General features: G+C 44.1%; 4 protein-coding genes across 4 annotated transcripts; 3 read left to right on the forward strand and 1 right to left on the reverse strand.

Moving 5' to 3' along the window:
• Positions 1–215: 215 nt before the first annotated feature.
• Positions 216–1,223, forward strand: B0H18DRAFT_957737 (uncharacterized protein; the record flags this gene model as incomplete). Its single annotated transcript, XM_048042600.1, has 4 exons — positions 216–269; positions 321–446; positions 608–879; positions 1,094–1,223. 4 exons carry the CDS (start codon positions 216–218, stop codon positions 1,221–1,223), a joined length of 582 nt encoding a protein of 193 aa, XP_047889232.1.
• Positions 1,224–8,462: 7,239 nt separating this feature from the next.
• On the forward strand, positions 8,463–9,069 carry B0H18DRAFT_957738 (uncharacterized protein; the record flags this gene model as incomplete). Its single annotated transcript, XM_048042601.1, has 2 exons — positions 8,463–8,786; positions 8,812–9,069. The coding sequence occupies 2 exons, from the start codon at positions 8,463–8,465 to the stop codon at positions 9,067–9,069; spliced, it is 582 nt and encodes a 193-aa protein (XP_047889233.1).
• Positions 9,070–10,620: 1,551 nt separating this feature from the next.
• Positions 10,621–11,588, reverse strand: B0H18DRAFT_957739 (uncharacterized protein; the record flags this gene model as incomplete). Its single annotated transcript, XM_048042602.1, has 5 exons — positions 10,621–10,655; positions 10,947–11,028; positions 11,243–11,303; positions 11,376–11,411; positions 11,467–11,588. 5 exons carry the CDS (start codon positions 11,586–11,588, stop codon positions 10,621–10,623), a joined length of 336 nt encoding a protein of 111 aa, XP_047889234.1.
• A 1,068-nt stretch (positions 11,589–12,656) lies between these two features.
• Positions 12,657–13,653, forward strand: B0H18DRAFT_957740 (uncharacterized protein; the record flags this gene model as incomplete). The annotated part of the gene is made up of 5 exons (XM_048042603.1): positions 12,657–12,686; positions 12,734–12,919; positions 12,991–13,066; positions 13,369–13,382; positions 13,516–13,653. 5 exons carry the CDS (start codon positions 12,657–12,659, stop codon positions 13,651–13,653), a joined length of 444 nt encoding a protein of 147 aa, XP_047889235.1.
• Positions 13,654–15,148: the final 1,495 nt, after the last annotated feature.

Raw genomic sequence — 15,148 nt, forward strand, 5'->3', positions numbered from 1 at the left:
ACCAATTTGATGCAGTTGCTCCGGATTCCAGAGGTGGATAGATTGCGCATGGCATTGTCATTTCTTCGTGCAATGTGTGACAAACTGGCGAAAATCATCACTTCATACTGGCAGAGGCTCATTGGTGCTACCTTATATTACGCAAACTCACTGATGTATGAGGGGCTGCAGCTCTAGACTGAGCTGCGACACGTCGGCACACACATCTGGACTTCATGGCTCCACCACGCTGGTTGACCGCTGAGGAAGCTGCCTTCTTGCTTTCGAAGGTGGACGTGTTCCGATCACATCAGCTATCGCAAAAACTGCAACGGTTCTAGCCCACAGTGTACTGCAAATGGTTCACCACATTCCCGGAGAAGCCCAGGGTTCTTCCAAACATTGAGGGTGAGCTGTCAAAGGAACAGAATCAGCAGCTGCAATCGGCAATTCAGACCCGTCAGAAGGTACGTACACCTATTTGACAATCATCGACGGTCCACTGACCTACGTACGAAAGCAAATCTATAACTGGTTCAATAACCTTAATAGTCAGCAAAATTGAAAAGCCAAGTCTATGCGGGTGCCCGTGAACCTTTTCAAGATGAAATCACATTGTCATCTGAAGGAGATCGAGGTGTATTCCCGTAAGTATTATGATGAGCAGGTTAAACCACTTGTGCAGAAACAGTTGCATGGGCGCACCATTACAAAGGCTGAGAGGCTCTTGATTATCAAGGACACCACAGAGGATAAGTACAAAACAGAAGACGAGAACATTAAGGAGGAGATCAGGGTGCATGTGCTTGCACTTCGGACATTGGGAGCAAACAGTGACGAGGAAGATGAAGCTAAGGAGGGTGCGGATGAGGACATAATTGACCCGGTCGTGTGCCAAGCGTACGTACAGCGAAGCTGAATGCTGCATATTTTGAACTGAATTACGGTCCCTGAGGTACGAAGGAATCATTCTTATGACTGGAAGAAATGTAACACTTAGCATGGAGCCCAATGTGGCAGGTTTTTCCCACAGTGCACGTGACTGTTTGAGTGGAAGATAGGCAGAGATAAGTAACACTTACTATGCTGTCATTAGCTGAGTTGCAATTTTCAGACTCCCAGACAACGCAACTTGCACCAACACACCCAAACAAATGCTGTGGCTGACAATTCCCCATGGACATGGGGCTCCTGTAACATCTAGCTTGGAGCCCAATATGGAAAGTGGTGAACATGGCATGTGACCTAACCAGCAGCACTGCGCTCCAATATAATCAATCACTTTTTGGAACAGTAAGCACTCACAAATAGATATGGCAAGTATATAGTCAACTTGTAGCCCTTGTTTCATAGAGTCTACAGTAATATTGTTGTGCCCCAATAGTGGCTAGTTAGGCCAGAAAATACAAAATACAAAAAAATGCAAGAGACTGCAGAATTTAAACTGCTCATTTTCACCCTAGATATGTAGCACACAACCCATACAGTATAGCCATGTGTCAGACATCATGAAAATGCTTTATGGTGCCACTCCAGAGCTCAGAATGGGCAAGGACTGCTCATTTCATGCTGGTACATGGTATTATTGCTCACCTTCCATATATGGTACTATGTCGTCAACATCACAGACCTCATCAACATGCCATAGTGCTCCATGAATATCTTCTGATTTATCTGCAATTTAGGAAGCATTGGACATCCACTTTATTGAGAATTACTGGATTTGGAAGGTTTCTCACCATTTAGGGCAATGTGGGCTTTGTGATACTTCTTGTGCAATAAGCCCTACCACAACTTGCCTGAAATGTACATTTCCATGGTTCACATTAGCTACACATCACTACCTTTGTACACATGTCTCTGTTGTACCAGAAAAGGCACAATGGCCACTGGGTCTAGCCAGTCACATGATCAATGACGTGTGGTCGCAGCACTCGCAGCGATAATACACCGCTGCAACTGCTGCGACCCCATATCATTGGTCATGTGACTGCAGAAATGCGGTCAAAAATGCGCAGAATATTCATTCTCAGTACAAAACCCACTGTTTTGGGGCCATAAAAATCCCATAAATCCCCAGTAAATTGCGACAACCTCAGTACAGCTATCCTAGAGTAGTTTGAAGTCATTTGAGACCAACATCATCTCAATTGAAGGCCACAAGGCTGCCAGTTGGCTTTCAAAATACAGTGCCACATTGGGTTGTTACCTGTAGTCACTCCATGGTATCTGGGAGTGATTTGCTTATGATGAGAGCAAAGCTATCTGAGCATTCAGCCAATGTGACATTGAGGTATCCAGGACATACATGGCTTGGTGGGTTAGAGTATGCACATTTAATAATATCACAGACACAGCCATGGGTGTGCTCCCAATATGTCTGATATGTATACAAATTACAACACGGTGGTCCTACTATCTTCCCCAGCAAATCTCTGATGTAGCCAATGGTACAATACTAGAATTGGCCTTCATGAGAAGGAGCATCAGCAGCCTTAGTGCTTCACAGTAGTATATCCAGAGTTGGACCCAGTACATATACAATGCATGTATGCTGGTTGCTGACTTGCATTACATAAATCAGTGTACTTGAACTGGTGCAATGATGCACTCTAAATATTACACCATTTGTATAGCATTTACTGGGCCCATAAAGCCTTGCCCAGTGTTAAATTCCCAATTGGGAATGGTACCTACCATAGGTAGTAATCTTGATTATGTGATAGCTCTTCTTTCATTGGCCCTCTCATACATTCCATAGCCTTCATAGCTCCCTAGGTTGGGCATGAAGTACAAAATAGAGCTTGAACATGTACATTATTACCTCCAAAAGCATTGATGTGACTGTTGTTTACAAACCACATACTCTATGACATGGGGCCATGTGACACTGAGAAAGTGGTCAAAGACATGTTCAGAAGAATTCCCAAACTCCGCAGAAAATTCATGGAGCACCAATGAGTTACATATGGGTGGTCATAGTGCTCTGGCAGTGTTGTGCCACACATTAGATCAAGTCTAGGCTGGTTACAAGAATCATGCAGACCACATGCTGCTTATGAAAGGGAAAAAAAAACTGTGATGTTGTTCACAAAATTCTCATTTCCAGGTTCTTGCTCTTCATTGGATAGTCATGACCATGCCTGTGCCAGATCCCTGAGGTCATCAGTTGGCAGTTATAGCTGTAACATAACCTGGAAAATCTATACATGCCCTCATTTTTTGGCAATGTCTACTCAATATAAATCCTGAGCTACAAACATCTATGCCCACTGAACTGATTTATGTATAGAAACATATATTTGTGTTGCCAGTAACATGCTATGAAGGAATCACAGACTAAGAGAGGAGGAGAATCAGGTCCATGGATGAGCATCCCAGGAAGGTTGCTAAGCCTTGTGAATTATTTTCATGGCTCTAGTATTGCTGATACCTACTATCACACACACCCCATGGGCAATAGATTGCCTCACTACCCATTGAGGTTTATTTGCTCTGCCATGCTTTCACATAGTACACTTATTATGCAGCCCTTCCTTCAGGAAATCTACCCAAAAGTTATATTCACACAATGATCATATACCAAAGATTCAGGCTGGCTCTCAATAAGTGAGTAATGTATTTGTGGCATCATACTTGCCAATGTATCCAGTGGGATATTTTGATCCAGGTAACAACACATAGAACACATAGTGAGTCTAGACTACTTATTCCACTATCCAAACATTTTAGGTTTAACAATTGTTGTGTTTAAATCCAGTCATAAGTCCATGCATATAATGGCTATCAAACACCCTAGATATTAGTTGCATAGAAGTCATACTTGCAATTGATCCCAGCAAAACAGTAAAATCCTGCACAGGTCACACTTTGATTTCTCCAAAATATGAGCCAAGGTTGATGCAGAGCTCATATGAGTGCACCAGCCTCAGCATAAATTCCAGGTTGACTTACAAACTCTGACATAGGGAAGTGTTGACCTACTAGTAAGTTGAGAAAGTTGAATGAAGGCAATTGATGCTGATTACTGTCATTATCTAGTTGAATAAGCACTACCTACACAGATTCCCTGACATGAAAGTCTTCCACTGTGCAAGTGGTATACTTTAGTATTCATTTATTCAAACCAGTAAAACTGTCAGACATAGTGAAACAAGGCAGCAAAGCTACAAATGGGAAAGAACTAGTGTGCAACTGTGTCACCTAACATATTGTTGGCTATTGGCCATATGGCAATATTGACATATCTCTACAGGGTCAAAGATGTTTTTTGTCAAAGAAATATGCATATTGTATACTTAGTATTCATGATTCAGTCCTCTGGTATTGCCACAATGAGGATGATGAACTGAGCTCCATAACTTTGTATATCTCTAATACTACTTTGGCTCATCCCAATCTTTCCAAGTTGTCCTGCACATGGCTCACATTCTTAATAATTGCATGGTCTGATAAAGAATTGAAGTTGGTCCATCAGACTAGTATACATAAATGTATTAAATGATGTTCAAGCACTGTATCAATGAGCCTTTACGGAGACAAAGACCCACCACAAATGGGATCGTATTGCCAGGCATGGCCCACTCCCCAGCAAGTCATAGGTGCTGACCATGGTTGATGCAAGTGAGATTCACAGAAGCAAGCAAGAGTTGGGAGCAGGCAGCCAAGACAGCAGCGGTGTGGGCAGATGAGTCCCACAGGGCACGCATGCACCTGGCAGAAGCCACACACCACATGCAAGAAGTGATGCCATGCTCACGTGTACTTTTACCCACAATTGCACCATGGTGTGATTGTGGGTAACAGCAACTGGCCGAAGGCAGAGTGAGATGCAGACTGCATGTTACCCATGTTTGTGCCATGATCCAAACACAGGTAGTACCTTGCAATCTGTGATCACACTGTGGCACAAACACAGATGAGTTCATGCTTAGATTCATGCTTTGAGGGTAATGAATGAATCATCATATCGTACAGAAGGTGAAAAACCCCATCCTCACCCATCCTCACCCTGACTATTGGTCAAAAATCCCCTATAATTCATGGACAGTTGGTAAACATCACAGGAAACACAAACAATGTGAGAGAATGAGTGTACAGAGGCATGTGTATTTTATTTTGCTTTCTCAGTGGTGCCATTTTATATGAATCTATGGGAAGGCATAGCATGTACAGAATATGTGACTGGGAATATTCCAAACTGTTTTTACAATTTGGGAGGCCACAGCACAGCAAATACAGTGTCATTGATGAGTTTGTTACTGTGATTCAAAGTGAGCCTGAAATCTTGTCAGCCTGCCTGATCAGGTCCTACTGAATTGTGCAACTAAACATAACAGCATAGGATCCTGTTTGGAGTTGCCAGTCCTTGAGAATCCCAGGTGATACTGGTTGTTAAAAGATGAGCCAAGACTCACTAAATAAGTGGCTTGTATCAGGCTATGCATAGGAAACTCTGCACTATCATAGGTTTTTTGCGACACGTGAGCCTCAAGAGTGAGCACAATATGAATGTATAGTACTCTCTGATCTTTCTCTGATTTTCCTGCTATTAATCCAGTACTGCAGAGGCCACCCATAGCCAACTTCCTGAATGGGCAGGAGACTCACCATATATGGCAGTTTTCTATGTCTGCTTCAAAGACTCCCCTGATACCTGTGGAGCTCTCCAGTAAGTATGCACAGCAAGATCTGCTCATATGCCTCAATATCACTTGTCATGGCCAGTATTCTCAAAGATACCTAATCTGGACACACCTATGAGCATCCAAGGAGCATCCCATGGAGAAGGAATATTTTGGGATTTTACCGCATTTAATGAGGCTCTAGTTCTTAAAGAGCTCAGTTAGTGCTGCAAAAAACTCGGCATGAAGAGCTGAGATTGAAACATTACTTTAAAAGGGAATATTTGTCAGCATCCCAGCCAATGGGAGTGCTGCAAAATCTTCATTCATCCACCACTCCTTCTACAGTCAACAATCAAATTGTATAATGTTTATGTACATCTGTATATTATCTGTACATGATTTGAGGCCAATACATGGAGATCTGAGTGCAGGAAAAATCATCCTGTGTGATCATGCCCATTTTGGGTAAGCAGTGGCTTGGACCCTTGTCCATGACAGGGTACATTGCTTGGATTCTGATTCATCATGGCCTAGGAACAATAACACACATATATGAGAATATATTTCCATAGATTACAGGCCATAAAGATGGGTCCCTGCAATGTAGTGAGCTAAATGTCAGTGTGGCTGATCCTACCCTCAATGAGAAGATTGAGTACTGAGCTCCGCTGAAGGACTGTATATTTTACTGATATTTATATTGTACTCTTGAGGTGGTTTAACATAGCTATGTACAAGACTTTAGACCATTGAGGCCCACACAGAGTGAGGAGAGCTTGTTGAGTGCTAAGGTGGCTGAGATTGCACACATTCACCCCTGGGTCCATAGTGTTATTTTGCTGCTTTCCACATACCATCCAAGAAACTAGCATGAGTAGCTGACACTGACTGGGACAGAGAAACTTTGTAGCCAATGGAATTGCTCCAAAGTTACTGATTGGTGACTGGAGGCATAGACAAACATAGTCTCATGTTTGCCTTCAAGTTGAATGTCAGAAGGGCCTCTTGATTGTTCCTTTGTAAGTCTGCATGATTGCCAGAGCAACAATGGCTTTTTCTGAGCCCAATCAGTAGAGAAATAACAGTATACATTGAACAAACAGACAGCTTCATCAATACATGGTACAATTAGTCCTTGCCCATATGAACAAGCCAAGAGCTGCCTACTATATCTCCACATCCCAAGGACCATTGCATGACAACAGGACCTGGTATTACTGTTGGCTGCAGTGCGCCTCAGAGCGGATTCCAAAGGCCTAAGTCGAGCTCTGTAAAGTCTTTTTATTCAGGAAACAAAGATACACACCTAAGTTGAGCTCTGTAAAGTCTTAGGGACTTAGAGCTCGATGAGGCGGACTGTCTATGGTGTGCGTTATGTAAGGCGATCATAACTGTACAGCAGAAACAGCCAGTCGAAATCAACGAAGCAGTGAAAAATCAGATGAGTGCAGGGGTTCAAATCCCTGAAGTTGCACACATTATGGTTGCACACATTATGGAAAATGGTAGACTGAAGGGAATTACATCGGAAAAAAATACAGTAGGCACGGTATAGTGATGGCGTCCATGTAGAATAAAGGAGAACACACCAGAATGTGATGCCTTTTGTCAAAGAAGTAGTGAGCACCCTGGGATCCATCACAATTTGCGCACTAGGGGGCATGAGTTCTGGTATCCCATTGTGAGTTAAAGTCTTCATCTTGACCTCATACAAGCTGCTGCTTGTCATCTGCCCTCGAAGGATGGGTTGTCCTCCTTTGCTAATCACATCCATCTGACCATCTTGTACCTGGATACCGCATCTGCTCCTGTTGGTCTGCAAAAGCAAGATGAGGTTGGCAGCAAGGTTGGGGGCATGAAGGACATTCCAAAGGGTGATGACAGACATGCGACCATTGATTACAACTTGTACGTGGACTGATCTGACTCTGACAATGCAGAAAGTCATACCGTGTTTTGTGCTGTTGCCATCTTGTGGGATCATTGGGCGGTAGTCATCATAGCAGCTCTGTTGACAAAATAATGGTAACTAGCTCCCAAATTGAGGTAGGCTTTAATACTCGACCTGTTCTTCTCACTTGACAGATCAGAATCAGCACTGGCCAGGAATATGTTGTAATCGTAACAACCTGCAGTTGATGGTGTGGAGGTGACACTCACATTGGGTTTGGCATCCAACATTGCAACCTGAGCCTGAGGGGCAGCGGGATCCGCTGGAGACCCCTTCTTAGGTCTTGGTTGGGACTTCCAGTGCAACGGTTGCTGAAGCATTGGTCTTTAGTGTGGTTCTTCCACCAGCACCAGTTGCAGTTGACAGCTGCCTTTGTGGCTGTCATGAAGGCTGAGGTTGTTGTGCCGGACTATCCGTTCCCCCTCAGCAGGAACTGCACCTGTGCTAAACTTCAGGGCAGCACACAAAGACTCAGTGTCACAAACCAACACCCCTTTGGGGCCAGCCTTCAGGTTCACCATCACAAAGTCCTCCAAATACTGGGCATGAAGCTGTGCCCGGGAGCGTCCCTGTAGAACCAAATCAGCATGAAGATGTATGAGATAAGCTCCACCTGTATGTGATTGTTGTAGGTGATGAGAAAATGAAAGATACACCAAGTTGCCATGTCCTTTGCTGTGAGCTTTGGCTGCCCCGTGCCCATATGGGCAGAGACCTGCATGTACAAGCCACCTCTTTTCATGGCCTCCGCCGAAGGCAAGTTAGCCTTGTCAAGGGTGCACCACCACTTGACCATGTTCTCCAACAATTTGAGAATCATCCACCCCGCATTGGTGGGCTCAGTTGTGGTCTTGGAAACATACTCATTCACAGCCACAATGGCTTCATGAGTGACGTGAGGATGCATGTGTGCTAAGGCACCTGCTGGCCAGGAGCTGGGATTTGCTCAGGACCCTGGGGGACAGGCTGACCACACTCCCCAACAGGCTGGCAATGGACGGGCACAGACTGGCCACATTCGGGGACCTGCTCAAGATGAGTGGGCACGGGCTGGTGATGCCTCCAGGACAGGCTGGCGACACTCCAGGACTCACCATAAGTGGGGACAGGCTCGCCATGTTCTGGGACCTGCTTGCCACGTTCCAGGACCTGCTAGCGATGGGCGGGAGTGGGAGCAGGGACAGGCTCACCATGCTCTGGGATGGGCTCACCAGGCACCTGCTGATAAGGTAATTGAGAAACAGTCCGAGGCAGAGGGCTACTAGTAGGGAGACTTACAATGACTGTAACGGAAACCTCCCACTGAGAGGAGCTCCCATGAACAGGGAGGACAATGTGAGCTGTGACCCATTTGGCCAAAGCAAGGAGGGGGTGTTCGGCCAGTCTGTTGGGAAAGTTTGGAATCCAACCAAGGCACTGGCCTGGAAGGCTGAGCTGTCTGGGTGCTCTTTGACCTTGAACCCCAACTCAAGCATTGTTTGGGTTCAGCTCAGGGAACTAGAGCCCCATTAAATGCAGAGAAATATTCAAATAAATACCCATGTATTGCTTCTCCATGGCATGCTCCTCGTATACTGATGGGAGTGCCCAGAATAGGTATCATACTGGCCATGAGAAGTGATACTCAGGCATATGGGCAGATCTTTGTGTGCATACTTGCTAGAGAGTTCTGCAAGTATGAGAGGCTCCGTGAAGTAAGGCATACCAGACATCCAAAACTGCCATTATGGTTAGTCCCCTGCCCCTTTGGGAAGTTAGTCATGGATGGCCTGGACAAATAGCAGCAAAATCCGAGAAAAATCAGGGAGTACCATGGATTCATATTGGATTCCCTATTGAGGCTACATATGGCAGAAAAGCTATGATAGTGCAGAGCTTCCCATGATACAAACCACTTGTTCAGTGAGTCTTGGTCCATCTTGTAAGCACCAGTATCACCCTCAACTCTCAGGGACTGGCAACCCCAAACAGGATCCTAGGCCATTATGTTTAGTTCAACTGTTCATGTTGAGCTCGGAATTTATTCCGCATTTCTGCGAATTATTCTGAGCTCCATTGCCCTGTCCAAGTCGTGGAATGTGTCCTGGTGTGTTCTCCTTTATTCTACATGGACACCATCACTATACCCGTGCATACTGTACTTTTTCCGATGTCATTCCCTTCAGTCTACCATTTTCCATAATGTTTGCATCTTCAGGGATTTGAACCCCTGCACTCATCCAATTTTTCACTGCTTCGTTGATTTCGACTTTGTGGCTGTTTCTACTGTACAGTTATGGTTGCCTTACGTAACGCACACCGTAGACAGTCCGCCTTGTCAAGCTCTAAGTCCCTAAGACTTTACAGAGCTCCATTTAGGCCTTTGGAATCACTCTGAGGTGCACTGCAGCCAACAAGTATGAAATTTCAGACTCCCAGACAACACAACTTGCACCAACAGATACAAACAAATGCAGTGGTTAAGCACTCTGTTATGGATATGAGGGCCATGAAATGCCTTAGCTGTTCCCTCAATAAGGAAACTGGTGAACATATCATGTGACTGGCAGCTTGGTGGCTCAATGCTGCACTTAAGTGCTCACACTGTAGGGCCAATATAGTCTCAGCTAGTAACAAATCATAGTACACATAGTATGCTCATCTGATAGCCCTTCATTCAGAGAGTATACAGAAATTCTACTGAGTATATACAATCACTGGCTCACCCAGGACATGCAAAATATAAAAAATGCACATGTGCCTCTGCAGACTCAAAGTGCCTGTTTATGACTCAAATATGGTCTATGTGTACACTGTAATGTATATGTGTGATTTAGACATTGTGGACTACTCAGTAGCTTCTGTAATACAGGTAATAAGGACTATAATGGGTAATCTGAGCATCTTTTGCCATAATCTGGCCCTTGTATACAATTTAATGGTGACCATTGCAGCTCACAGCAATCCTACACTTGTCTTTGATGTGTCTATATATTTCATGGATTTCCTGCATTTTCCTGAGCCCTATATGCCCCTGTTCGTGTTGGATTCTTCTTTGGGAAGGTCACATACTCCATATGGCAATTATCCACTGGCTTTCTCTTGCACATAGACACAGACTAGGTATACATATATGCATCTGTAATTACACTATCATCTTATGGGGATGTGCACTACATGAGTAGTTCCTAGTGTGAAGTAGAAGGCCTATATAAATCAGCTCACTGAGGTAACAGCAACAATCTTACCAGGTTATTGAGAATGCTATCCTATCTGATGTCAAACTCAGGGCATAGACAGCTTCAATCACACTGCCTGGGCCATTTCAAAATTTCCTGATTTTTCCGCTTTTTTGTGGGTCTAAACAAGCCCATATAAGCACAGTAACAGTGCTCACTTACATCACTTACTAAGCGCCCAGATGCTGTTCGGAGGTGCATCCGTGCGGACAACGCCAGGCTGCTCTGATTGGTGCAACAAGCCCTTTCTGCCCTAATCAGGCAGGCTGCCGAGGTTTTGAGCTGAGTTTGAATCTCAGCCACAGGCTCCTTAGTGGCACTGTACCTGCTGTACTGTGGCCCCACTAAAATGCGGAAAATTCCCAAAATAATCTCTGTGATAGATATGATGGCATAGAGTCTATAGCTGCTGTGACTTGCCCATTACCTTCAGTGGTTATGGCACAATTCACACAATCAAAACACACACAAATGCCTCTGTGCACATGGTTGCATCCCTTTTCACCCTCAAAGTGACTATTTTGAAGCCTGTAGACCGCCCATAGATTCTGTATGTCATGTCTTTATGACATCTGAAGCCTGCCATAAAGGGTCACTAACCTTCCCCAAATGGTAATTTCCATGCAGCTGCTCAGTCTGGGCTCAGAAAATGCAGATAAAACCAGGGAAAATTCTGTGCAACTGGACTCACTTGTAGTACCTGCTGTATGTAAGAAATTGATCCAGTATAGCACCCCCAGAGGCTATGACCAGTATGGCTTGCCCATGTATAAAATTCAAAATGCAGAAAAACACCCCTACCTCTGTAGACATGATAGCATTTGACTGGGATACACTGACTGAGCTCCAACCAAGTGTTGTAGATATCATTACCTCACCTCATAGCCCTTCATTCATAGTGTCTATCATAGTTTCTTGAGAGAAGCGGTTGAATGAGTAGCAAAATGCTAATATAAAAAACAGAAGTGACTCTGTGAATATGAATGTGTTCTGTTGCATCTGAAACACATGACTGATGTCCTCTATGGCCAAGTGTATAGTTTCCAACACATTGATGTCTCTGAAACATGCACAGCAGTACTACAAATGGAGAAATATTGCCATGGCAAGTATGTGTTGATGTACCAGCACTGAATAACTATACAGGACAATCCTCTCTACCTGTGAATGCTCAGAGATGCTCCACAGATCTCCTGGAATATTATCCGATTTTACTGCACTTTTCTGGGCCCAAAACAACTCAGATCTGCTGCAGTAACAGGGTGCACTTACATCACTTACTTAGCGCCCATTTAAGCGCCCATTGCCGAAGCGGAGTCATTGACTGGCCGGAATTCTGGCCTGTCGACGACTCCGGTCACTCAAAAGGGATTTTGGAGCACTCCCATTGGCTAGAATGCTGACAATGATTCCCCTTTAAAGTAATCTTTCAATCTCAGCTCTTCATGCCGAGTTTTTTGATGGCTTTAAGCCACACTACCTGAGCTCTTACTAGAGCCCCATTAAATGCGGAAAAGCTGAAAATATTGCCTCTCCATGGCATGCTCCTTAGTCACTGGCAGGGGTGTCCAGATTAGGTAGTCCTCTTCTGTCTCACAGTGCTAACCTTGGCAAGTGATACTGAGGCATGTGAGTAGATCTTTGTGTGCATACTTACTGGAGAGCTCCACAGGTATGATGGGGTCTATGAAGCAGACACATAAAATTGCCATATATGGTTAGTCCCCTGCCCATTTTGGAAGCTGGTCATGAATGGCCTCTGCAGTACTTAATAAATAGCAGGAAAATAAAAATAAAAATGAGATAGCACAATGTATTCATATTGTATTGACTATTGAGGCTGTCATATGGAAGAACACTTGTAGTGAGGCAGAGTTTCCCATGTACAGCCTGATATTAGCAACTCTTTCAGTGAGTATCCTGAAATGCATGTCCTTGGTCCATCTTCAAGTTGCAAGCACTGGTATCACCTGGCATTCTCAGGGGCTGGCAACTCCAAACAGGACTCTGGGCTGTTCCATTTGTTGCAGCAGGCCCTTTCCTGCCCTGATCAGGCAGGCTGCCAAGTTTTGGGGCTGACTTTAAATCCCAGCCACAAGCTCATCAACAACACTGCCTTTGCTGTGCTGTGGCCTCCCATAAATGTGAGCAAATTTGGAAATATTTCCAGTAAAATATATGATGTCATAGAGTTTGTACATGTGGCTTTTCATAGATTCATAAAATTATGGTACCATTCACAAAGCAGAAAAATGCAATATGCTTCTATACACATTGGTTCTTTTTGGATTGTTTGTATTCCTTGCAACACTTACCAAGTGCATCTGACACCTGCTGTCTGTGGTAGCTGACCTTCTGAAATGGAAAGTCTGATTTCACTTGCTGAGTATGGGCTCATAAAATGCAGATTCAACAAGGAAGTCGGTATGATTCTACTCACTTTATACTGCTAGCTCTATCTTGCAATTGGCTTCTCTTCCAAAATCATTGGGTAGAATGTAATCACTAATCAGTGAATACCTGTTGCCCTTGCACATGACTCTGCATGGCAGGTCTCTTGTTAATTGGCATGACATAGAATTCTGGAATGCAGGCTGTCTGATCCTGGTAAGTGATGCAGCGGCATTGTGCAGGTTATGTTATTATAGGTAAACATGACTAAACAACATCAAAGGGACCTGATGAGGCATATAAGCTGAAAGGGTCATGCTGTGGATCCCCACTGTGCTCTTGTCCCTAGTGCATAGTGTGGGTGTACCCATGGGTGTCTGAGGGCATACCCATACCCATACCCACATGGGTTGCATACCCATGGCATGGGTATGGGTTTTGCATGGGTATCATGGGTACCCTTGGGTATGGGTACCATCATGGGTAGATCTATGTGCAGTTCATTGTACTCATAATTTTGCATGATGGGTAACATAATTGGCAAGATATGGGGTGTGTTGATCAGTATCATACTGGCCAAGTGAGCTCAGACCAGACTCACAACTGGCTTGCCAATTGGATGAATAACCCCACAGAGCTGACACTGGGCCATGGAGATGGATGTGACTAGGGGCTGTTCTCTTTGAACAGTGTCCCAGACAGCCTGCAGTCCAATGATGGGGCAGCAAAGCAGGACAGTTTTATGGTGCATATCTACTGCTACCACTTTGAGAACAACCCCACTGACTGCATGGTCAATCACAACATAGAAGGTGGAGTTTCCAGTTTTGCAAGCCAGGACATACATCAATTAGATGGGAGGCATATACATGAGGGCAGTAGGCTGTTATGCAAGCAACTTATATACATGCAAGAACAATGGAGAGGAGAGGTCAATTAAATGGGTCAAAGCAAGGTAACATGACAAAATCATCCAAAATGTGACAAAGGATCAAAGAACCTGATAAACAGTGACTGTACCTTTATTTCCAGTACATATCTTAGGTGGGGAGACCACAATATTTGGGGGATCGCAAGGCTGTATACACAAATGCACATCACAACACAGAGGGATAGTGATGCCATGAGCAGAGCCTTTTGAAATCCACCATATCCCAATGGGTCACCCCAATGTAGCAGGATTACTGTGGGTCAACATTGAGCAGAAACTCAGGGTAGACAACAATTTAACTGAAACACAGGCAAGATGTGGCATTGTGCAATGAATATGAATAGTCTGCTACATAGACTAGCCTCAGAGAAGAGGAGCATATTAGGTTGATTTACTAATCATCATCACTGAATACTGCCTTATGTCACAGGTTTCTCACCAACATATGATAAATAGGGCCAGGGGATGAACATGACCAGCCCATGATGTGGACATTTTCATTGAGAGCTTAATGCATTGCTAGTTAGTAAGTGACACAACTGGGACCATGATCTCTTATAAACAGCATGATCATAGCCCTACTACATTGCTGAAATCCTGGATTTAGTAAATTAACTAACAATGCATCTATGCAAAATGTAAAACTGAAACTGCAGGTCTAGTGTTCATCTCAAAAGGCCCTTGACACAGTATCCATATTGATTCTTCTTATGCTATCAGGAGTGGTCATGTCACAGATGCCTAGCAAAAGATTAAAGTAAACAGTATCACTGGCTGTCCAACATGGACAATTACATGGTAAGATTCAGTCTGGTCATATTTTGTATTTCAGCTCATAGATACATGGCACTGGAGTAGCTATCATTGTGAGTTAGAAAGATGAGGTCAGCATGATGGCACCCTCACTGTAATGCACTTGTTGTCATCATTTTGACAACTTCAGCAGTCTGTGTATCTTTCATTGGAGCATAACTTAATGATAAATGTCAAACTTTGTCTTCTGGTTGCTGAAAGGGAACTTTACCATACTGTCATTGCAAAGAACTCTGGT

Source organism: Fomitopsis serialis, assembly GCF_022376445.1.
Source record: "Fomitopsis serialis strain Sig1Antser10 chromosome Unknown B0H18scaffold_83, whole genome shotgun sequence".
In the NCBI taxonomy this organism is placed as follows: Eukaryota; Fungi; Basidiomycota; class Agaricomycetes; order Polyporales; family Fomitopsidaceae; genus Fomitopsis; species Fomitopsis serialis.